The 23,767-nt window shown below is 35.1% G+C and overlaps 1 protein-coding gene across 5 annotated transcripts in view; it reads left to right on the top strand.

Moving 5' to 3' along the window:
* PDS5B (PDS5 cohesin associated factor B) overlaps window positions 1–23,767 on the top strand; it is a 101,996-nt gene that overhangs the window by 12,064 nt on the left and 66,165 nt on the right. For all 5 annotated transcript variants that reach the window (XM_086881623.1, XM_086881625.1, XM_086881624.1 and 2 more), the window contains exons 2-6: window positions 8,382–8,507; window positions 11,906–12,109; window positions 16,600–16,686; window positions 16,785–16,882; window positions 17,973–18,099. In XM_086881623.1, the coding sequence (XP_086737749.1) occupies window positions 8,400–8,507; window positions 11,906–12,109; window positions 16,600–16,686; window positions 16,785–16,882; window positions 17,973–18,099 (624 nt within the window). In that variant the 5' untranslated portion in view covers window positions 8,382–8,399. The remainder of the gene's footprint in view (window positions 1–8,381; window positions 8,508–11,905; window positions 12,110–16,599; window positions 16,687–16,784; window positions 16,883–17,972; window positions 18,100–23,767) is intronic.

The raw sequence follows: 23,767 nt of genomic DNA, 5'->3' as shown, positions 1-23,767 counted from the left end.
GTAGTATTATTACTTTTTTGCTCTGCATTATTAATGGGAGGGCTGCTTTTATTTTCTTGCAGCATACCTTAATTTTTAAAGTTAGCTTAAGTTTTTTTTAAATTGAAGGGTACTGCACCTTAATTTTTAAATACCTTGAAAAAGCTTTACATTCCACAATGGTCCATGAATTCTTGGATGGTGCTCATGTAGTTGCTTTGATTTGAAGTTAGTAAGTGTTCACACAGTAACTTCTGATTAGATACCTGTTACCAGTTGTCACAGGAAAATTTTACCTGTCATTTCTTTGAAAATGGGTATTCAGCTGACTTCACAGGATACTTCAGTAACTTCTTTCTTTACAGTCATTCCTATACAGCAGTACTTTATCCTTTCTGATTCTAGCTACTGAAGTGTAAATTTTTTTTGTTTTTGTTTTTTTTTGTCAGTTTTTTATTTATTTTGTAGGGTTTTTTTTTGTTAAGCTTATTTACAGGAGATATCTCCGTTTGTCTGTCTGTATTTTTGTATTTCCTGGTCTTTGTGGTAGAACTGTTTTGAGGGCTCTAATAACTACTTACAACTTCACTAAGTAGTTGTTGGAGCTCACTTAGTGGTATAAAAACTTGTCTTGCACCCCAGTCAAGGGTAGAAAAGCTTAAAGCTTAATTTTGTTCCTTTGGCATGGACATTGCCTGTGACCCCCCTGTTGGAGTTGTGTACACCACCAAATCACTTCTGTTTGAACATTCTGAGGACTGGTCGTAGTTTGTCTTTTCATAAGATTTTGTTTAGTATGGTTGCATAATGTGACCACCTAAGGAATGTTTTTCCTAGTACTTGGCTAACTGACAAATATATTGCAGATGTCTATTTCATTAAAATCATATTTAGTCAGTCTACAGTCTTCTTTCTTTGTCAGATTTTTTTTACTATTGCCTTCCAGGTTTCATCTCTTTGTAATTTCTTTTCCTGCAGCCATGCACAGAAATAAGCCATTTTAATTCCTACAGTCCCTTTTACTTAGTCTTGAGTAGAAGTATGAAAGCAGAGATCCCACATTAATAAGTCAGTTTTGTTTTTCTTTAGGTTGCTGAATAGTTTAATGGTGAATTCTTCTATATAGTTTCTAATATTTTTTTTAAACTGTGTTTCAGTGAAAATGCTGTTTTATAAATGGCAGGAAAAAAGAGGAAGTTTTATTAAAAGAAAAATGACAACAATAACATCTGGAAAAATGCTGAAACTTAAAGTTGGGTCACTTAAATTTTGTGGAAGCTGCAAGTGTTTGCAACACCACTGGAGAGAGCTGTGTGCTGAGATTAGGTGGTACTGAATACTTTCTACTCACTAAACCTTTAGGAGGCTTTCTTTAATGAAGCTTGAAAAAAATCTTATCAGTGGAAGTGGGGACTTGCCTGGGATCATTTGCTAATTGATTGCAATTCTGTTTAAGTTGCTTGAGACCCTTTAGTGTGCATGTGCTGATTTTGGTATCATGTCTTAATCTTTTCTTCTTTGTTATTTTCCTGAATCTTCCAAATCCTCTCTACATTATGATGATGATGTCTCTTCTTGCACAGTTACCACCTGCACATCGTTAATTTTCCACAAAGTGCTGACTTGATACGTTAATAAAGAAACTTAAAGCGCTTTGCTGTATTTTCTAGTGTAAGTTTGAAAAAATATTTCCTAATTTAAACAGGTATTATTACTTTGTATGATTGTCAAAGAACTGCCATTAATGGCATTCTGTAGTGAAACCCAGTACTCTTTGTCATTTGTTGGACTGAGTGTTACTTTTACCTTATAATTTGGGTCTTCTTTCCAGAAGACATTTGATTAGTGGCTTCTGTAAGTTCTTCCTGTATCAGTCCTTACTATGCTACCTTACAGAAATGGGAAGCTAGCATTTTATTGATATTATGGATAATACGAGGATTTTGATTTAATAATAGTTAAATAAACAGTATAACGGGATACATTTCTAAAAGAGTATGAAAAGTATTAGTCTAGTCATTATACCTGAATCAGTATGAAAAATGACCTGGATTTACATAAGCACCCTGGGTCCAACACACTAAAGTTTTCTGTTTTATTCAACAGCAGAAAATTAACTGCCAAATGTCATCTTGGAGTGGCTTTTTACAGCCAAGTTATAACTTCTTAGCAGTAGATATATTATGGAAATAGATTTAGTTTAGTGGCAGTTGGATGATGCCAGTCTCTAACACCTAAGTCACTTCTCACCTTGATCAGTTGCTGTCAGTCATCTATATGCCAGCAGGAATTTACCAGGATGTAAAGAATTTCTGTAAATGACTTAAATTGTTATATTATCTGTGTTTTATTAATAATACTGATTGAAGTAGAAAGATGCCTGCTTCTTCCACTTCTGTGAGGTGCTGAGTAATTTCTTATTGATATCTTGTTGAATCTTTTGTGGTAATTACGTCTTGACAAATTTTTTCATGTGTCCTGTGTTGTTGAAACAAAGAGTGATCTTCAAGCACTTGTCATGGTTTATATTAATTCATACAGGGATGCTACCCTGTATGGAGCGTGCAAAAATAAAAAAATGTAAATGTATAAATAATAAAAAGAAATTACAAACTGTGTGTTGAAAAAGAAATAGGGCTTTGGAGTGAAATCTGTAGTGTGATTTATGAGATGGAAAAGGTTTTGCTTCCTTGCAATATCCCATGAGATAATTCAGGAAAATGTTTTTGCATCTTCTAAACTGTTTTAGTGTTGTTGATGGAATGGCCTGTGACAGTGAGAGGCCACTGGTTATTCTGCTTGGTTGTGGAGAAAGTGTTGATGAATGTTTGCCAGTCCTTTTTTTGGCTACACTTTATTGTGGGAATAATATGAACTGTAGAAATGCATATTTAGTTCTTTACACGTTCAAATTCTTTAACATGCCGACCACTTACTAAATTCACTTGAGCTTCTAATACCTTTGTGAATATGAAGACAGTGTTATTCTCACTGGCACATTGAAAAATGTCTCTCAAACATAGATTTAAAAATGTATTTATTAGTCTACATAAATTTGATGTGTATTTTCTTAGATTTTATATAGATTATTTTTAAATTATCTCAAAAATAATTATATAGATAATTATGTATATTCAGTGAAAGTTCTGAAAGATAATAATGATGATATAATTTGCTAAGTTCATCACTGTTTCTGGTGATCTTCTAAGTCCTCATGTTTGGATTCTGGATTTTAAAGAGGAAGTGATAGTAATTCAGGAGACAGACTTGAAGGAATATAGGGCTGATTTGCTAAAGTCTGCTTCATCACTTGGGTAAGACTTCTACAAAACTATCTGGAGGATGAGGATTTAAACACATGTATAGATCTCTGGAAAGTCACTGTTGACACATGATGACTTCATGTGTGTTAAGGCACAGTTTGCTTAATGATTAGCACAGTTAATTAAATCGCCATAGGCAATGTAAACTGTCAGCCAAACAAAATACAATTAAATGGAGTGTGGTTTAAGTCTTCCAGTTAGATCATTGACTTAACATCCTTTAGTGATATTTATTGACCTATGAAGTATATTTGCATAGGTATTTAATATGCAAGATATCAATCCATGTTTTACTTGCATAATCACAATCCATATTTTAAAGTTTTGAGCAAGTAGTATATGTGAAGTTAAGCTGTTCATAGAGTTATCTACTATATAGAAAACATCTGAATGTTTTAATAATATAATGACCAGTAGATTTAGCTGGAACTGAGTAGCTATTGGATGCTGCTGATTATGTACAGAACTTGTGTAGTTTATTTATTTGATCTTGACTAAATTTTGGCCTTGGTACATATTACTAATTAACTCTGTTTAGATTAATGGATTGTTCCCATTTGTGGTCTGGCTGATTATCATAATTTTACATTATATGTGATCTTTTGATTTTTGTCACAAGAGGTGAATGAGTTTTTAATCCATCCAATAAATGTAGCTTCTACTTTTGGGTTTTTTTCCATGCTTTAGTTTTCCTGTTGTCATTTCACAAAGAGTATGCGTTTTGTCATATTTCTTTTTTCTGTACCAGTTTCTTCCATCCCACCTCCCTTACAACGTAGTTTTTAATTTGTCGTGCTATGCATACTATTTTTCAATATACTTCTACAGACTTGCTCTTCGTTCCTGACTTTAGGTCTTCGAGAAATTATAATTGCAGTGTTGCTTCTGTGTTGAAAGAAGTATTTCCTAGATATCTCAAGTCTTACTGTATCATCTCCTGTTGTACAAGGAGTAGGGTTTGTATTTTAAACGCTCTATTAGCTTAAAATAGATTTATTTTCTTCATAGTTTTTGAAGACTTAACTTACAGTACTGTTTAATATAACTGAAAAAAAGAATGCCTGATTGAATCATGATTTTTACTGCTATTTCTTAGGACTGGAATTTGTTTATTATATATTCAAGTCTCTTGTGACATCTATCCTCATATAACAGCAGAAACAGTGCACATCCTAAAGTTTAGTTTGTGTGTTTGGATTATGTATGGCGCAAAGCATTTCATGGTCTGAAGTGTTTTCTTTCCTTAAGAAAGGCATCTATATGAACATTCTCCTTTTTCATAGAATTGTTAAGGTTGGAAAAGACCTCTGAGATTGTTGAGTCCAGCTGTTAACCCAGAACCACTGTGTTCTCCACTAAACCACATCCCCAAGTGCTGCATCCACTTACCTTTTGAACAGTGCAAGGGATGATGATTCTACAGCTTCCCTGGGAAGCCTGTTTCGATGCCTGACCACTCTTCTGGTGAAGAAATCTTTCCTAATGTGAAATTTAAACCTTCCCTGATGCAAACTGAGGCCATTTCCTCTTGTGTTGTCATATGTTACTTGGGAGAAAAGACCAGTCCCTACCTTACCACACCTTTTTTCAGGTAGTTGTTGAGAGCAGTGAGGTCCCTGCTGAGTCTTCTCAAAGCTAAACAGCCCCAGCTCCCTCAGCCTCTTGTAAGACTTGTGCTATTTCCTTCAGATGGTGTATACGGAATAATACTGGATTTTTGAAAACATGGTGGAGAACTTTTAAAGTTTCATTTGTTAGAAAAAAAAATAATAGAAATGGTCAGCTGAGTCTGTTGACTCTCAAAGATGCTTTCAAAGAATTTTGTTCTTTCAAATTGCTTGTCATCTTAGACTGTTTTCTTTTGCAATACTCTGGATCTCTAAAAAAGAATTTTAAAAGCTTCTTGAAATTCAGTCATTGGTATCACATCACTGGCTTATGGATTTTCATTTTCATCATGTTGTAGATACAGTTGGCCTTGAGGCTGTTGTTCTTAACTGGTACTGTCTTCTTTTTCCATGACAGAATTTCACTGAAACAGCTGATGTATCTGAGATATGAAATCAGAGACTTGCATTTGGTTAGAATCATCAAAACACCCTCCCCTCCTGCCCCCCAGAATAAAATCCTAGATTCTACTAAGTGTTCAACACAGATTATTTTGATAAAGCTAGGTATACACATCTATATTGGCAGTCCAGAAGAACAAGAAGGACTTCTAGCAGTGGAATGTGATGAAGTTTTATTTAGATAATTGTTGAAGTTATAACTGTTGTACAAGGGGATTGCTTAGCATTGAATTTTTTTTAAATGATAGGCTTTGTTTTCTGCTGTTTCTTTTTGTTTCAATGGTTTTTGTTTCTCTCAGTATTAGAAGGTTTACAGTGCTTTGTTTTCTATTTATTAGAGCATTTTTAGAGTTTTTTTTGACCCTGTAAGACTGGATGTATTAATTCTGTAGAAAATTAAGTCCTATTTTTTTTCTTCTGTACTTCTGAGAGGGATAAGCTGTATCCTGTCTCTAACCTTGGCTGGCTGTTAGGTGCTAACACTGCTGCTCTGTCTCCTATTGCTTGATGGAATAGGGAAGGAAATAAGACAAAAAAGCTCATGGATCAAGATAAATATAGAAAGATTGCTTTCATTCTTCACTAACCTTGGTGTCTGCGGGGTTGCTTAATGTTCTTCTCACCTTTCTTCCTAGTAATTGCTGTGTAGCATCTTTTGTCAGTTCTTAAATACGTCATCAAGAGGCACTGCCAGTGTCACTGATGGCTCGACTTTGGCAAGGGATGAGTCCGTTTTGGAGCTGTCTGGATCTAGCTCTGTTTGCTGTGGGAGCAATCCCTGGTCTCTTCCCACAGGGGCCATCCCTTCAGCCTAACCCACCAAAACCTTGCCACATAAACATAATACAGATGTTCAGTTTCATCCAGACCTTGGATGACACTGAAGCTTGAAAGCTTGGTTGCTTGGCTGTTGGACATATTGGCTTCACAGTTCAGCTTGACTGTAATGTATGAGTTTCAGTCTTTGAATTATTTCAAAATGTGCTCCAAATGGGACTAAGTCACCATGTTCTAATCAAGTTTCCATTGCATTTGATCTGATCTGACAGCTATCCACCACTGGAAAATGGAGTTTTGTTCCCCAGTTACCTTAGTTCCTGTTCTTTTGTGTTAGCTTTGATGCTTGTCACATGCTTTTCAAAAACATTTAGGCTTGTTTTTTGAATTGGTTAGTTTGATTGGTCCAACAAAGCATCTGATGCTTTTATACTTTCTCAGATTCAGGAGAGCAAGGCTCCCTCCTGCTGTGATGAGCTGTTAAAATGAATTTAGCTATAATATATGACATCATCCCATCTGAAAGGTAGAACATAATATCTATGTCAAATGGCAAGAAGAGTGAACTTAAAATTTCTGTGTGCTTTTGAGGAGTCCTAGACTTACTGTCATGACAGTGCATTAAAGAAGTATAATGAGAATAAAAGTGACATCATATTTTAGCATTAGAAAAAGTTACTTCAATGAGTTTTGTTTCCACCCAACTTTGTAATTGTCAATTTTTGCTACAACTGCTAGCATGTGGCGCTGTTCCACTGCTGCGTGTATGTAGGTGCAGAGAAGATGACAGAAGCTGAGTTGACTTTTGTGTATCTGTTGAAGTACATTGCATGTCATGCCTGTTGAATGAAATCTGATTATGTTCGTTCTACTCATGTTTTTTTTATTTACAAAAATAAAATGTATTGTGGTGTATGTGTTCTTTGAAAAAAAAAATTAAAGCTGGTGTTAGCTTTTTGTTTGGTAAAAGATTAGGTGAAGATGAAGCAAAATCTTTAACTTCAGTTGTTTTAATGAAATATGAAGAATACAAAACATGTTGATACGTTTTGGAGGGGTTGGGTAGATGAATACATTTCAAGTTCTAATTCTCCTTCAGTGTAGAATGACCTTGGCTTGGGGCCCAATAAGTCTTAATTATGGCTGTTATGGAGCATGCTGCTAGCTGATCTCTTCTTGTGGATTCTGGCTGATTTTTATTTCTGGTGTTATAGTTCCAAGAAATTCAAAGTATATATGATTCTTGTATAGGAGGTCTGTAAGAACCTTACTTGGAATGCACAGTTCAGAACAGTCATGACTTCTAGAAGTGGATCATACTTTTAGCTAAGTAAATAAAAATATCAAGACAGTGACAAATTTGTGTCTTTTGTTATATTCTTAATTTGTAACTGTCCTGGTATAGTCTCTTTCTATAATCCTGATTGTCCCCACACATGCCATCTAGATTTTTTCACCATCTTTTGTATTGATTACTTTTATGTACGTAAAAATTTCAGTTCAGCTTCCTTCTCTACAGCAATGAAAGTGCATAACTTAGGATTGCATGGTAGTCTGTATTTGCATCAGTTTAAAGGGACTGAGAAACCAAGTAGCTGAGTTGTGCTCCTATTAGTTAGAATTTAGGAAGAAGATACCATTGCTTATCTGCAATCTTTCACTTGAAAACTTGTCTTTAATGACATAGAGGAAGGAATTGTATTTGGTCTATTCTATTTCTGTCCCTTATTCCATTCTCTATCTGTCTGCTTCTCTATCTCTATCTACAAGTAATGTGTAACGATTAACCTCACTGGTATTTAGACTTTTTGGAAAATTGCGTTTTCCAAAATAGTAAAGAGAATGCAAAGTCCACTTCAGATGTCTGAATACCTAACCTAGCTAGAATCTGGTATTATTACCAAGAGGTAAGAGCATATCATACAGTACAGTAAGAATCTTGGTTGCCTCGTATTAGTGTGAAGATCAAATACATTCTGAAATGAGGACTTTTAGCTTTTTTCTGATGTATACTTCTTGAAAGCTTTATTGTGTCATAGGACAATCTACCTGGATATCAAAACTGTTGACGTCTCCCGCAGTATAGATTACTGAAACCAGTCAAAATACCGTCTTTTTTGTGTTTGTATGGACTTGTTGGTATATTTCTAGTTGGATTTTGTTTGTCAAAGCGGGACAGATATGGTTAGACATGAACTAGTTAAAAAACAGTCTTCTTAATTTCTTTCCACAGTTCTAAAACCGTGAAATCATGGCTCATTCAAAGACGAGAGCCAATGATGGAAAAATCACATATCCTCCAGGAGTCAAAGAAATCTCTGATAAAATATCTAAAGAAGAGATGGTGAGAAGGCTAAAGGTTAGTAAACAAGTAATTGCTTGCAGACTAAAGTTTCTTGTAAAAGATGTTCAGTGATCCTATTACTATATTTTATATCTGAAAGGGTTTGGTTTTTCCTTTGGGCTTTACTATTTCTATGTGTAGAAAGAGAAACTTGGCTCTTGTGCCTTCTCTTCTACCTCTTTGTTGGAATGACTTGTTCAGAAAAGTTTTAAATGCATTTAAATATCACAAGTAGAAATGAGCCGCATTAATTTCAAATGCTACTTAAATTTTATTTCAGCTACTTTCATTATTTTTTTATTATTTTTTTATTATTTTTTTTATGAAAGTCAGTACTTTCATTATTTTCCAGTATTTTCCGCTCTAAAGGAAAGTCATAATTTTGGCAATAATTTGGATACCTCTCAATGCATTCCTTTTATGTCTTTGTGCTCTTTGGTTTGTTTATAAAAACCTTTATTCTCATTGTTTTAGCCTGTAATGTGATGAAGGTAGTCTTTGTTATACTTTAGTCTATATACTTTGAGTATACTTACATTCTTCGATGTATTTCTGTCTTGAATTTCTTGACCACTTTGTTTGGCCTAAATGTACAGGAAGGTTGGACAGATTTGGAATCTAATTTTGTTACTACTGTTCTGTATCTACCCCTTTCCTCTCACAAAAAGGCAGGCCTGTATTGTGCATAGGGAATGCCTGCAGCTTGGGCTTACCCTGCGAAACGGGAGGGAACAGATGTAGGAGATGAACCTTAAGTATTCTAACAGATGGAAGAGCTTAATTCCGAGTTTTTCTGGAGTTTTAAGGCATAGTCATTAACTATGGGTAAATGAACAAAACCCAGTAAAATCCCAGAATACAAGGATTGCTTCTCCTCTTCTTCTCAGTAACCTGTCTAGGCTTTGGGATTTTGGTTGATGGACTTCAGCGAGTATATTGCATTCTATGATGCTGAATAAAAGACAACATTTATAACTTACGAATGATTTCTAAGAGAATGAATTCTTTGTTAGCATTTGCAGATTTTTTTCAGCTTGTGGAAATGAAGCACCACTGTTCTTACTAATCCTTTTCCTCCTATAGCTGAATTTCATTTTTGTCCTTGAATGTCTAGTTCCTTCTGTCATCTTGATCTTTCTTGCAGAATAAGAGGACTTTGTAAGATGTCTTGTGTTTCTTGTTGGCTGTTTATTCTGGCTGTGATTTTGTTGGTGCTCAGGCAGGGAAAAAACTGCACAGTGTTTCTTTTATAACAGGTTGGATGATCCATGCTACACCAGAAGTGTATGGAACTTCAGTATAAACACAGTTGCAGGTGCTAAAGAACAATAGTTGATAAATGAGTGAACTGTTAGCCTCTTGATTTCTCTGACTGCCCAGTTCACATAATTATTATGGAAAAAGCACTTTTCTGTGCACAAACAGACATTCTGTTGTTTGTTGATAACAATGTATTAATATAAATGCAAATGACTGGGAAATCTGAGAATAAAATGGAAAATATGCAGAGTGAATTTCCGTATTAGCATAAGTTATCTCAGAAATTTTATGCATATTGAATTGGTGCCCTCTTGAAGTTTATAATAGATTTGGAAAGGAGATAAAAACTAAATGGTGACAGTTGTGAACCAGCATTGAAGACAGAAAGAGGGTGATAAACACTTGGAAATTATGAATACTGTGGGAAAAGCCACAGTTTCTTTTAATACACAAGAACCAAGTCATCATCTCATTATTTTAGACCAGCAGTCTAATAATACACTGTTCTGCAAGTTTTATACAAGTAAATTCCAAAGCTGGTTTCCATAGAATGATGTAGTAAAAATTAAATGGGTTAAGAAATGTTTCACATCTGGAAGATGAAGCTCTTATAAATCATGATGGTCTGGGTGTGATTTCAGACTCCAGAGTCTTCTAACCTATTGCTTTGCAGGAACCTGGGAAACTATGCCAGGATGACTAGCTTGTTTTCCTTTGTTTCTCCTTAAACACTGTGATGGATTGCTCTGCAGACAGGATGACTGATCTTTGTTGTCCTGACTTGTACAGATGTTCACATTATCAGGGAAAAAACACTAATGGTTCGTTTCCAGAGTAGAAAAAACCCGTACTTGTTGCAAGAAGCATGAAAAGACTACTTTTCATAGAAATGAAAAGAATTCTGACTTGTAAGTTACTTGAATTAGTGTGTTAGGGCACTAGGGCACTTCAAATGGTTCATCTTGTGTGTGACTGGGGAGTACTTCATTTTTCTTGCAATGAAAGTTGTGTCTGCATAATCTGCTGATTTTCTGTGCCTTTTTGTAAAGGGTTCTTCTATGTTTGAAAACTTAACAGCATCTGTGATCCTAATGATGCAGAAGTTTGGATGTTTTTTAAAGTTGGGCTTGTTGTTCCCTTACCAGTTATAGCAATTCTTTTTGGAGGGGGAAAAAACCCAACCAAACAAAAAACTATAGCAAAGTAATGTGTTTTGCAGTGTTACAGGATTCTAGGACATGACATTATTATTCTTTGAATAATATCTCTTCCTCCACTGAAGAAATAGATGGGAGTTTTGGCTTTAATTCTCAGGATTGTGTAACTAAGTCTTTAGTATCATTTTGTTAATTTTACAACAGTTGAACTCCTTAAAATAACTCTGCCTCTGTGAGTCAGATAGGGAGTTGGAAAAGGACATAATTACTTTGTTATGTCAATAAATTTCTCTCCTTCAGAAAGTTTTTTGAATGTAAGAATTCTCACCAACTAGCACTTACTAAATATAGCTTTTCCTGCTTCTGTTTTATTTAACATGTTAAATATTTGGTGTCCCAGACTGCTTTTCCTTCCTAACTTCAGTAACTGAATCCTAATAATCTCAGTGGTCGTTTTAGTCTTGTTGGACAACATCCATGCTGCTGAGCTGCCTGGATTTAAGTGCATTTGCTGAAGGTGTGTGCACTGCTTGGGATAGTGTAGGGAATAGAACTTTCCTCAGAGAAGTAGTAGGCAAAAACCTGAAACTGAAAGAGAATAGAAGGAAAAAAATCATGGCTGAGTAGTTGAGAGAGACAATTTTTTTTTTAAATTTTTAAGTGAATGGCAGTAACATTCTGTTGCATGTAACATGCTGTCGCACTTCCTCAAGGGTCCAATTTGATTATATGGTTTCTCAAAAAGATTTGGGAAGTCTACAACTAGGCTTTCAGTAGTTCTGCTGAGACTGAGGATTGGGATAGTTGATAGAGGATTTGGCCAGGTCTTTCCTGTGCCCTGAAAAATGAAAACACTGGTTGCTCTAGTATGTACTACTGCATAGCTAATAATGCTTCTGGCAGAAGTTGCACAAAACCAGAAAAAGTAACTTTTAGTAAAGATTCTGTTACACAGAGTATTTAATTTTATGTACTAATGTGTGTCTGTCTATTTAGATGGTTGTGAAAACTTTCATGGATATGGACCAGGACTCAGAAGAGGAAAAGGAGCTCTACCTAAATCTTGCTTTACATCTTGCTTCAGATTTTTTCCTCAAACATCCCGATAAGGATGTACGCTTGTTGGTAGCTTGTTGTCTTGCTGATATTTTCAGAATTTATGCCCCTGAGGCTCCATACACTTCACCGGATAAACTGAAGGTAAATTAAATTAATCTCTTTTTTCACACCAGGTTTTTACACTCATTGATTAATATAATTGGTTATGACTGCTTTTTCCTTCCTTTTATTATTGTTCAGCCTAAACAGTGCAAAGTTTTCACTTGATTTTGGGATGTGATTGGTCAAGTCAATTGTCCATGACATAAAGGGCTATACTGTACATCTTCCAATAACTTGCAGAGTTTTGGATTTGTATGGAAAATAATTATTTTATTGAACTGTTTTTGGGATTTACAGGTTATTTTACTTTAGAAATATTGATTATATGTATAGTTTTTATCACAATCTCTTGCAAGATACCTAATACCTTCACTTGGAAAAATATGCTCGCATCTCCAATTAAACTACCAAGAAGCTGGTACTTGTATATTTATAGATAAAGGTTCTATTGAAACAAAGATAAAGTACTTTTGTACAGAGTTTAAGGATTTTTGATGAGATGTGGAAAATTCTGCAATTACAAACATCACTGATCCCACTAGATGGAGATGGTTGATAGAGAAATGTCAGGTTTGAAAAGGAAGTACAGATCTGACTCATTTGTTTCAGAAAAAAAATTACATTTTTTTTTTTACTTTTTAAAGTAGAACTCTTAGTTCCCAACTCTCAAAATCAAACTGTTTCCCAAGGGCAGTCAGAGTCTAGAGTAATAAACCGAGTTTTGGAGGAAATCTGCAAAAAGCAGGTGAAATTAACACTGAAAAATGTGTGCTTTTTTTGTCTTCCTGATTTAGGAGTGTGCATGGTCTTTTTTGTTTAGTTTGGTTTGGTCTTTATTTATTCCACAGTAGGATGAAAAGATGGTTTCGATGGATGGTCTATATATTATCACTTAGGAGAAATGGCTCAATTTCTCATCTAGTGGTTGCACCAGCAGTGCTTCTTAATTAGGGAAACAGGGCAGTTTCAACTGCCATAGTACATCTTCTGATAACAGACATACTGGAGAGATATCTAGGGATTTTTCTTAGTTCTGTTTTCTTAATTCTGAATTAAGAATTATCAGAAGTAATCAGAGGTACAACATCTACTTACCTTACTTACTGGTTGCACCATCTTCAACAGGGGATAAATATTATCTTCCTCTACTGTGCTATATTTAAGTCTGGTTTTCAGGTGTCCTGATTTCTGTTTCAGTTTTGAGTATGTTTTCATTTATGTGTTAGGCTTAGAGCTTTAATTTCTCTCTTTCTGAGTTGGGCTAACTAAGTTCCTCCTTAGAGTATTTGTTCTACCATATGCTAAGCTTCAGATTTCGTAGTGTACAATATTGGAAGGTTTACAGTGCTGATCTCACACCTGAAGTATCAGAATACTACAACCACTGCTTGGACAGAGCTTGGAATGGATGACGGACTTCCACTGCCAGCATTGAGTTCTGAAATCTGTGTGGATTTCAGAATTCAGTTTCCTGGTTCAGTTTTTTAAACACATTTTGAGAAATAAAGAAAAGCCAAACAGTAGGGACCTTTGCCTAGGGCTGCTGGGGTAGATTTTTTGCAAACCCTTTTCCTCTGAACTCAGCTTTTGTGGTTGCAGGACAAGCTATGATAGAAATGTTGAAGAGTTCCCTCCACTTTATGACAGAGGTAAGAGGAAGAATGCTTCCTCTTGGGTTATATCTTGGCAGTATTTTTACCCAGTATGAAATATCAAATCCATACTGTGGCTGAGTCTATTCTTGTATGTTTAGCATCAAAGTTAATTGCAAAGGGGAATGCTGAAAAGGGTTCTTGAGAGGAAAAGGGTTAAGTCTTAAGTTTTTGCCCTTACTTCAGGTTCAGTGGATCTCTTTGTAACTTACATATTGTGCACGTGAAATGCTGAGGAAAGGGATAAGAATCTCAGGTTTCCCTCTTTCATGTGTATCATCAGTGTAAATCTCACATTCTTTGCTGTTCTTTGAAAGATAGTTGATAACAGGGCTGGAAAAAGCCATGGGTAGAATAAAAACAGAGCTGGAGTAGGTTTGCTCTGCTGGTTTCTCAAAACTTCTAAATTTGAGCCCTCCTCAGTATGTGTAAAGCCTAGAGCCCAAATCTAATTTTTTGGTGGGAAGATAATCTAATCACTTATATATGTCAATTGAAAATTACTTGAACAGAAGGACTGTCTGTTTGTCTCTGCTGAAGTGTAGATGTTAAAAAGGATATATAGTAGCAGAGCTTGAGTTATCTGAAGATGTTCTCTAGTGAGAGCCATGGCTCTGATGATTACTGAAGCCATTTTGTAGTTAGCTGGCATCAAGAGAGCGATCCACCAAAAAAAAAAATTCACTGAAATGTGAGCACTGCTGTACTTCAAGTCTAGATTCTAATACAGACTTGCTTTATGCAGTCTCATATGAAAACATATTGTCCAGTTGTGAAATTATTGCAATTTTTTGGCTGCAGCCAAAGTTTATTTTAGTCCATGTTTTGAATTTATAAATGCATGTTCAAGTAGTATGTTATGTGTGCTTAAAAAAGGGAAAAATGTGCTTAAAAAAGGGAAAAATATTTGGTCATACTACATGAGATACTAAAAATTAGTGAGTACTGCTGAGTTATGTCTGTCTTGTTTTCTTTAAATAGGGATAGGAAAAAATAGTTTAGGAGTAAATGCTTACTTTTTCAAACCATGCTATAATTTGAAGCATTCAGGTATTGGACTTAATGTATGCTATTCATTAGTGTCTGTGGTTATATACAGCCCAGCAATGAGAATTTTCTTTTGGAAAATTAGTAGGATTTTTGAATCACATTCAGTAGGTAAGTATTTTATACTGAGCTGTAGAATAGAAAGTAAGATACTTGGTAAAATGAACTGATTGAGATTTACCTCCAAAAATAAAGCTTAACAGAAATAATTAACATACAGAGCATGGGTTCTAAGATTAAGTTGTTTTATGTTTGACATTTGTCAGTTTGTCACGTGCCCCCTTTCTTCTTTTTCTGATTCTTACTCTTTCCTGAGACTCAGTTTGCATATCTTCTGAACTTTACAGAACCTTCCAGTGTACCTGTTTTCTATAAGACAGCATTCATTTGGGGACTGATGGCCTGCTAGGCACTAGTTTTTAAAGGAGGGGTTCTTCAGATGAGTTTTTGCATGGGGACTGAATGCTCCTGAGTGGCTGGACACACTAGATGTGTCCTTTGTGTCTTTTGGTTTAAGTTCAGCTAAAGAGTCTAGACTGTGTGCTCTGTTAGGGATCTGAAGTGTGAATAAGACAGTGACCCTTCTGATCATCCTTAACTCTTCAAAATCAGTTTCAAACCAAATTAAAACATGAATGTAGCTCTAACTCTGAACAGTGTGTTTGCTGTACTTTTTTGCCAAGAGTTGGTGATGTCACATGTAATCTAGTTCTTGATTTTACCTAGATCCACAGTAAGTGCTCAGCTTAATCATTTAGGCTGGATTTTGTGGTTATAGTGTTAGGAAAAAACCCCCTATTCTTATCTTTTGTCTGTGTATTATTCTTGGGATACTTAGGGGAAATGGTAATTTTGAAAATGTTATAGAAAAGCCTTATAGATTATTTCAAGGATAGGTTTTCAGGATTAACAGTAAGGCTCCCTTGTATTTATTAAGGCAACTTTATACCTTTTGGAATTTACTTGATTTACACGTAGGTTGTTAGATGAACCAGCTACAGTTGAGGGTGTGAGGAGTGTTTCCGGTGATACTTTTTGGTAAATATTTTGATTTAATATAGTCATATTAATATAGTTGTAGCTGTGAATTTTCAGCTGTTAATTATCTGAAAAAAAAAAAAAAAATTAAAAATATTTCTTCCTGTGTGTTTCCATTCTGTTCATAATTGACTATTTCTTCCTTGTAACCTGCTTCAATTTTCTCCATGTGAGACTTTTTGTGAAGGAGTCTTCTGGTGGTGAAAGTTGATAGAGTAAACATGAGGAACTTGGTTTATTAGTTTTTGCAAGAGATGTTACCTGTGTCAGTATCTTGATGACTGAGAAATGCACAAACTATATGGAGTGAAGATATAATAATGCTCTTTAAAGTAATATATATATAATATAAAAATATATATAATAATACACTTTGAAGGAAAGTTGTAGTTGCTTACATCTACTGCTATTTTCCCCTTCTTTTGAAACTCCATGTAATGTGAAGTAAAACTATTAAATTTGTTGTACTGCTGAGTAATCTCTTGACTTCTGCAGCCAGACCGTTGCAGCTGTGTTTGTTGAGTGCTTTTCTTTCAAAATGAAAAACATTTGTTTCCTTAGGAAAAGGTTACTTTCTTAACCCTTTAAAGAAGCATGAAGTATTTTAAAATTACTCCTTGACATTTTCCATGATGTTTTTGTAGATGATCTTCTTTTGGACAGGGAAATAATGTCTCTCATTGCTGCATATTTTATAGTGACTAAATAGTACAAGTAACTTTAAAAGAGAATTATTTTATTTTGAAGGTTTAATTGCAGTTGATAGAATAACTAACACATCTTTCTTTCCAGGATATATTTATGTTCATAACAAGGCAACTTAAAGGTTTGGAAGATACAAAAAGCCCCCAGTTTAATCGATACTTTTATTTGCTTGAGGTAAGCTTCATAACTTATCTCATAATAACTTTTAAATAAAATCTTTCAATTTAATCTTGTATTAACTACTCCTTTTATTTTTTCCCATTCCAACACAGAACATTGCTTGGGTCAAGTCCTATAACATATGCTTTGAATTAGAAGACAGCAATGAGATTTTTACACAGCTGTATAGAACGCTGTTTTCAGTAATAAAGTAAGTATTTTCATCTCAAATGACAGTATATTATTGCATGATTGAGGTCAGCAACTTCTAACATAGGTGTTCAGTGTGAGTTTTAGCATTAATGACTGCAGTTTTGTAATTTAGTTGAACTAAAGGTAGCAGAACTGTCAGTTTTTTCTGTTTTAATGAAACAAGACACACAGGACATCATCTTTTTTTCCTAAGAAATTTAGCTTTGGTTGTCATTCACTGCATTTATTTTATTCTGTTCTTGAAATTGAATGGTGTAATATGCAATTCAAAGGAATTTGTAGGATTGTTGCTGTAAAAACATGAGTCAGAAAGTAGTGGACACTGGAAGGTATTGCTAGAGGTAGAGGTTTGCCCTTTGCTCAAACCAGGTCAGCTTAGAGTAGATTGCCCAGAACTGTAGCCAGTTAGGTTTTGGGCATCTCCAAGGATGGAGAGGCTGTGCCCTCACTGAGCAACCTTCTAGTGCTCAATCACCCTTTTATTTAAAATCTCTTACATCTGAATGGTATGTCTTGTATTTCACCCTGTGCCCATTGCCTCTCATTCTGTGACTGGATGCCACGGAGCCTCTGGTGTCAAGCCAGTCTTGTCCTGTCCTCTCTACTCCAAACATCAGTTGTTTAACTTAATGATAAGTTCTTTCCTAAGCCATCTCTTTTCAAGGCTAAAAAAAAAGCTCTCTCAGCCCCTCCTTCTGTGGGAGCAGCTCACGGCCCTTAATGATCTTCATGAACCTTTGCTGGACTGAGTCCAGGATGTGTGTGTCCCTTTTGTGCTGGGAAACCCAGAACTGGACATGGCACTCCAGAGGAAGTCTTCCCAGTGCTGGGTAGAGCAGAGGGATGTTCTGATACAATCTTTTCGTGGTAGGCACAGATACAGTCTTACTGCAGTAGTGAATGAGGAGAGCATGAAATTTAAGAATGATGGTATACACAATCAGGGAATTGAAGTATTTTGATTTCTAAGAAAACTTGAGATTTGCTGATTTTATTCCTTGTTGTTTGGCATTACCACAGGGAATACTCTGAACTGAAGTTGTACTTTATATAGATATTACACTAAGAATTCTTGTTTTTAATTTCAGCAATGGTCATAACCAAAAAGTACACATGCACATGGTTGATCTAATGAGCTCTATCATTTGTGAGGGAGATACTGTGTCACAGGAACTTTTGGATACAGTGTTAGTTAATCTAGTACCAGCACATAAGGTAAGATTTAGTGGCTTATATTTTGTTTTGTTCTGTTGTTTTTTTTTGTAATCATGATTTCTTGAATGTATATGTTCAGATATGTAGATCTAATTGAGAGAATGGCTGTAGCAAATGTCTCTGTATTATCTGGATTTCTTTTAGCAAACAAGTAATTTTAATAGACAGAAAATTCAGTCAAGTTTCATTGCTCTGATATACTTGCCATAAGCAAAATATCAGTGGTTATAGTAATTTAAAAGGTTGAATGTCATATGAATTTTAACACAGGGTGTTTTTTTTATCCCATCAATGCTGGTAGAGTGGAATAGAGAAGTTACATATATCCCTTGGAAAGTCTTTAATTCATGTAATGCAGTATCAACAGTTCAAACTAAGGTGCTGCCCTGAGCGGGAGGGAAAAGGTTGTTATGACTGCTGATTTGTAATTGGCTCTGTTGTATTTCAGAAGTGTTGGCTTGTTGTTATTGGTATGTTTCTGATGCAGCCATAGAATTAAAACTGCACAGAAATGGCGGTTCCAGAAGACCCCAAGGAATGGCTGTCTTACCTTAATGAATACTGTCATTTAAAAAAAAAAAAAGTCTCCTATAGATGAACTAAAGGAAAAACTTCAGAAATGTGCACATGTGATACTTTAAATGTTTAAAAAGCTTGGAAGTCTAACTCCTTAGTTCAGGAATCTAACTGTGTCCTACTGAAATCTCATGAGCTACTCACTTTTAAGTTGTGAATGACAAAAGAAGACTGAGGAATTATGTAGGAAATGTAGGAAATCTTTAGCTGTATTTTCAACACTTCTAATAGTTTTGGTTTTTTTCCTTAAATAATATTCAGGAAAGTGCTAATTATTGTAGTTTCTGAAAAGTGTAATGTTAAAGGGTTATTAACAGAGAGATGCTATGGAATGCCTACTAGTGTGCCTTTACTACTAGCCATTAATTTCTGTAAATAAATAGCACATCAATTATTTTCTATTGACAGTGAAAGACTAAATGTTTAGTATAGGTCAGTAATATTTTTTTCACCACTGGAAGTGTTTTAGCTGTGTCCTTCAAGGAGTCTAATACTTGTGTGCCAGGACTAGACTGAAATTTGTGTGGTTAAAATCCAGATTATGAAGTAAAGCCTTGGAATACAAAAAACAAAAGCAAGAATATGCAAAATACTTCAGTTTGTGGTTTCTCAGATAAGAATCTATTGTTTCATTGTGTCATCTGTGTTCAACTTGATCTCACTGTACTATTTTTATGTTTCATGTTTAATAAACTGACTTTGAGTTGAGGAATTTGTATCCTGTTAGGATGTCTGTAGCATTAAAACAGTTCTGTTTCATAGTGGTTTTAAAATCACTTACTGAATATTTGAATAAGGGTAAATATATTTGGGGGTTTGCATTTTCTGCTGCTTTTCTTTTAATCAAAGTCTCTGTGGATAGGATGCTCATTTACAGCCTGCTTTCTAACTGAAATAGTTGCATAATGTCAGAGAGTGTTTACCTTTTATTTTTTTCTATACTAATGGGAAGGATTTTCTACTATTTTTCTGTTTCATCTCGAAATCTTCATGTAATGAGTTTTATTTCAAATTATTTAGAATATGGGTCCTCTAACTACTTTCTGTGGCTACTGATGTGAAGTTGGAAAAGTGTAATAAATTCAGAATTGAGAATTTTTCCACTCTTCCATTGAAAACAAAACAAGAAGGACATAAAGGATAAGGTTCTCCATAAAAAAGAATGGTGTCTTGGCTGACCATACTGTTCAACTGTGGGGGCTGTGGAAAAGGGAAATTGAATAATCAGACTGGTCACCAAAAATGGCATAAGGGCAGGCATTGGTGTAATGGTCTGTAGGGAATCCCCAGATTTCCCAGGGACCAGAAAATATTTTTAATGAAGTGGAAGGAGATAGATCTGCTACTAGCTCAAGTTGGAAGATGATCAGATTGAGAGATTGTTGAAGATAAGACAATTATATCTGTACAAAGTAACACAGACAAGTGGTGTATTTTTAATATGCCCAAGAGGAGAGTTATGTATGAGAGGGAATATGTAGTGGCCTTGTGAACTAGATGGCTGCATCACAGAAAGAAGTTGTATTGTTAAAACAAGACTGAGCTCCTCAAATCTCTACTAACCTGTGGTCTGTAAGTATGTGTTGGGAACAGGAGGTTCATCCAGTGGCTGAAATTCAACATTAGACAGATTGATACAAAAATTATCTGAATATTTTTAAGAGATGTAATAATTAGTTGAGCAGTGTACAAAAGGTTAATTCAATACTGTTACCCCATAAACCAAGACAATATTTTTCCAAAGATGAGAAATAGATATGGTCCATTATCCTGGGTAGTAAGTGTAAAAAGCAATGGTGCTCGCAGGATGGTTGCAAGAACTTGGGCATAAGGAGCATATACTGGGCACATGATGTATATTATCAAATGTCTGTATACCCATCATCAGTGGTCACTGAAGAAGTGACAGCTCTAAACTACTCTATCTCCCTTGAGTTTGTCATCCATCCCATTTGGATTTGATCCCATTTAGGATAAAAGCCATACTAATGTAAACCTGAGTGAAAGCAGCTGACACCAATATCAGAAAAGAGGCACACTGGAGTGTGCACAGGCTTGCTTGACTAGTACAGCTGTCAGATAAGCCAATAAAATTGCAAGCTTAACTTGTCTGACCATGTGCTTAACTCTTAATTTTGATGCCGAATTGTTTTTTTTTTTTCCCTTTGTAGTTTCTCCTCTATCAACTCAACCAAAATTGTTTTCATAGGATTATATTATGAGGGAATGAATTTAAGTGACCTAAACTCAGATAAGACCTAGAAGCAAGGGAAGACGTAGTTAGTATGAAAAGGCAAGAAAAATTAATAGCTTTCCTTTCCCCTTTAATGATCTTTTTGTATTATAAACATTTTATGGCAGACCTGCAATCAATTTTGTGTTTGTGCAGTGTGTTAAAAGGCAAACTGTACCTGATTTCCTTGGGTGTTTGCCAGTGTTCCATTTCCAGCCTCAGGTCTGCTACAGGAGATCCCACATCACACATCCCACCTGCTTTACATGCCTATGTTTTAGAAAAAGTGATATTGACAATTAAATTCTTAACTGTCTGTTCTTGTAATTTGCTTAATATTTAGTGTTATCTATCTTGGCAACACTTCAGCTGAGCTTTTTCTTTGTCAGACATCCTTAAGAACCTGTTTACCTTCCCCAGGAGAGCAAGAGAATCTCCTGAAACTGTTCTGTCAGGTGCTCTTGGATACTAATTTGACTGCTGTGCCATTGATAATAAGAATAAAACTGAAGAAGCTTTTCAAATTCCAAGAAAATAATATGTGAAAATATATGCTTTTCTGGAATATTTGCACTAGATACAGACTTAACATTTGATTTTCCTCACAAAGCTACAAAATAAAGGCTGGATTGATGCTAGCTTAGTCATCTTCTGTAAATAAATTTTAAGTGACATGCATTTGTTTTCTGTTGCCTTTTTACATTTTCTTTTAAGGGATGGGTAAAAATTTTTTCACTCTCTTGTTTTTTTAACTATGGTAAATTGGTTATTGAGAGGTAACTGGAAAAAAAAAGGAATTGAGAAAAAAAATCAAGTGAGTATGAGTTTCCATCACTTCCAACCCCATTGTACAAGAACAAATGATTTAGGCTCTGTGGCATACTCTGCTGAGGAATATTGTCTGTTTAAGCACAAAAATGTGTTTTCCATACTGTCAGAGAGCTTACCACTGCATCTGCTGTTGAAAAGTAGAAGTTTGTTATTCTAGAGAAAAGCAGGTATGAAAAATGAGTTGGCAAAACTGTTAATGTCTTCCCAAAGTATAAAAAGCTTGAAATACCATCAACAAATGCTGAAAAATCATGGTAGAAATTGAGACAAAGGAGAGAACTTGTGATTGACCAAGATAGCCTCTATTCAGATATTATTGCTGGAGGTCTCCCAAGGTTTTAAAAAATGCAAATGTTCTCCACGGTTTGTTAACATTCTTTTCTGAAACAAAGCTGGAAGTTTTCAGGGGAAAAGTCTGGTTCAGATGTTAAATGTAACCTCAGTTTTCTTGCAGAAGATTTGTGTTGCACCTTCTCAGAGGCGGTTCTTTGATGTTTTCTTATCAATCAATATTTATTTTTCCAAAGATGAAAATTAGATATGGTCAAGATGTAGTAATTGCTAATGATTATTTTAAACAATATTGCTAACTGATGCAACCCTGTTGTTTCTACCCCATTCAGCGCTCTAAAAACTTATGCCTACTGGATGCCTACATGCTCCTAAAGGCATCCTGATTAAGACAGTTGTCCACATCATGAGGGCTTTCTTAAATCATTAAATGATCTTGGAATGCACGTCAATTTTATTTCCAAGCATATGGAAAGATTGTAAAGATGATAGTGGTAGAAGAGCTTATCTAAAAACAGAGAATAAATTTGTTAAATTAGATGTTATCCTTCTAAAATTTCTCCTTCAGGAGAAGAAATTTTAGGGTATTTTTGTGACTGTTGACTTAGTCAGAAGGTTTGGTTCTATAAAAGATCTTTGAATCTACTTGGTAAAGGCTGGGCTGGTCCTGTTTGTGTTTCACCTAAGGCAGTGCCACTTTTGCTTGTTTCGGCTTTTATCCTGAAGCTGGAAAATGAGGAGAAAACTCTTGTGTGCTTTTAAGACTTCTTTGATATTGTTATTTTCAGAAACTGGGGCTTCTGGACATTTGAGGGTCATGAGTATTGGCACTACTAAATTAACTACATGAGGCGTGAGAAAAATAACCTAACTTTCCTTAGTTGCTTGTGCTCTAGATTATTTTTCCTCTTTAGAGCTTTTTTTAGATAGGTGTTTGCATTACACTTCCTTTTTACTCAGGGCTGCAAATAGCCACTTCTAGCATTTATCGTGGGGAACATTAAGCTTTGAAGTAAACTGCTGTGCAAAAGGTACAAGCTGAAACTAATGTGAATCGGAACAGATCTGCCTGTTGAAACTCTTCTGTGCTACGTCTACTATTTAGACTTGTTTTATACCAAATCAGACCTTTCTCATGATCCAGAGTTCCCTCTTACCCAAGTGAAAGTGGTTTTCTTTGTTTTGCTGGAGGTGAACTGTGAAGTCAAGAAGGATCAGAAGAAGAATTGCAATTGGCATACTTTCCTTGTTGTAATTATTTGTGCCTTTTATTTCCTGAACCATTACAATTCTGAGTAACAGAAAACAAATGATTCCTGTGGAAATATCTCTTTTTTTTTTTTTTATTGTGACCATAAAGAACAATCCAGCATGCAGTGTTTTCTCTTTTCTGGGACATGGAACAACTGTACAGTTTTGTAATAAGATGAAAGCATTTTATATATTAAAGTGTCTTTCCAGAATTGGAATTTTTAGTCACCTTCTATATTGGCTTTGAATAAAACAGACACTTCAAACATGAGTCTGTAGTGTTTCAAGTTCAGTCACCTCACTTAATTCTGTCAGTAGCCAAATCAAAGACTTTTTTGTTTCATATTATCAGAAAATGTTAATCTTTTCCCACTGCTGTTTAGAAGCCTATAGCTCTATAGGGTTTTTAAAATTTCAGACAATACTCTCTGTAGCTTTGCAAATCCTGTGTTTTGTTCAGACATCTCTAAAGAATCAAGCATACCC

Source organism: Cyanistes caeruleus, chromosome 3 (genome assembly GCF_971803275.1).
Source record: "Cyanistes caeruleus chromosome 3, bCyaCae1.hap1.1, whole genome shotgun sequence".
Lineage (NCBI taxonomy): Eukaryota > Metazoa > Chordata > Aves > Passeriformes > Paridae > Cyanistes > Cyanistes caeruleus.
Note: the sequence above shows the minus strand (reverse complement) of the source record. Positions and strands in the feature narration are given on the sequence as shown.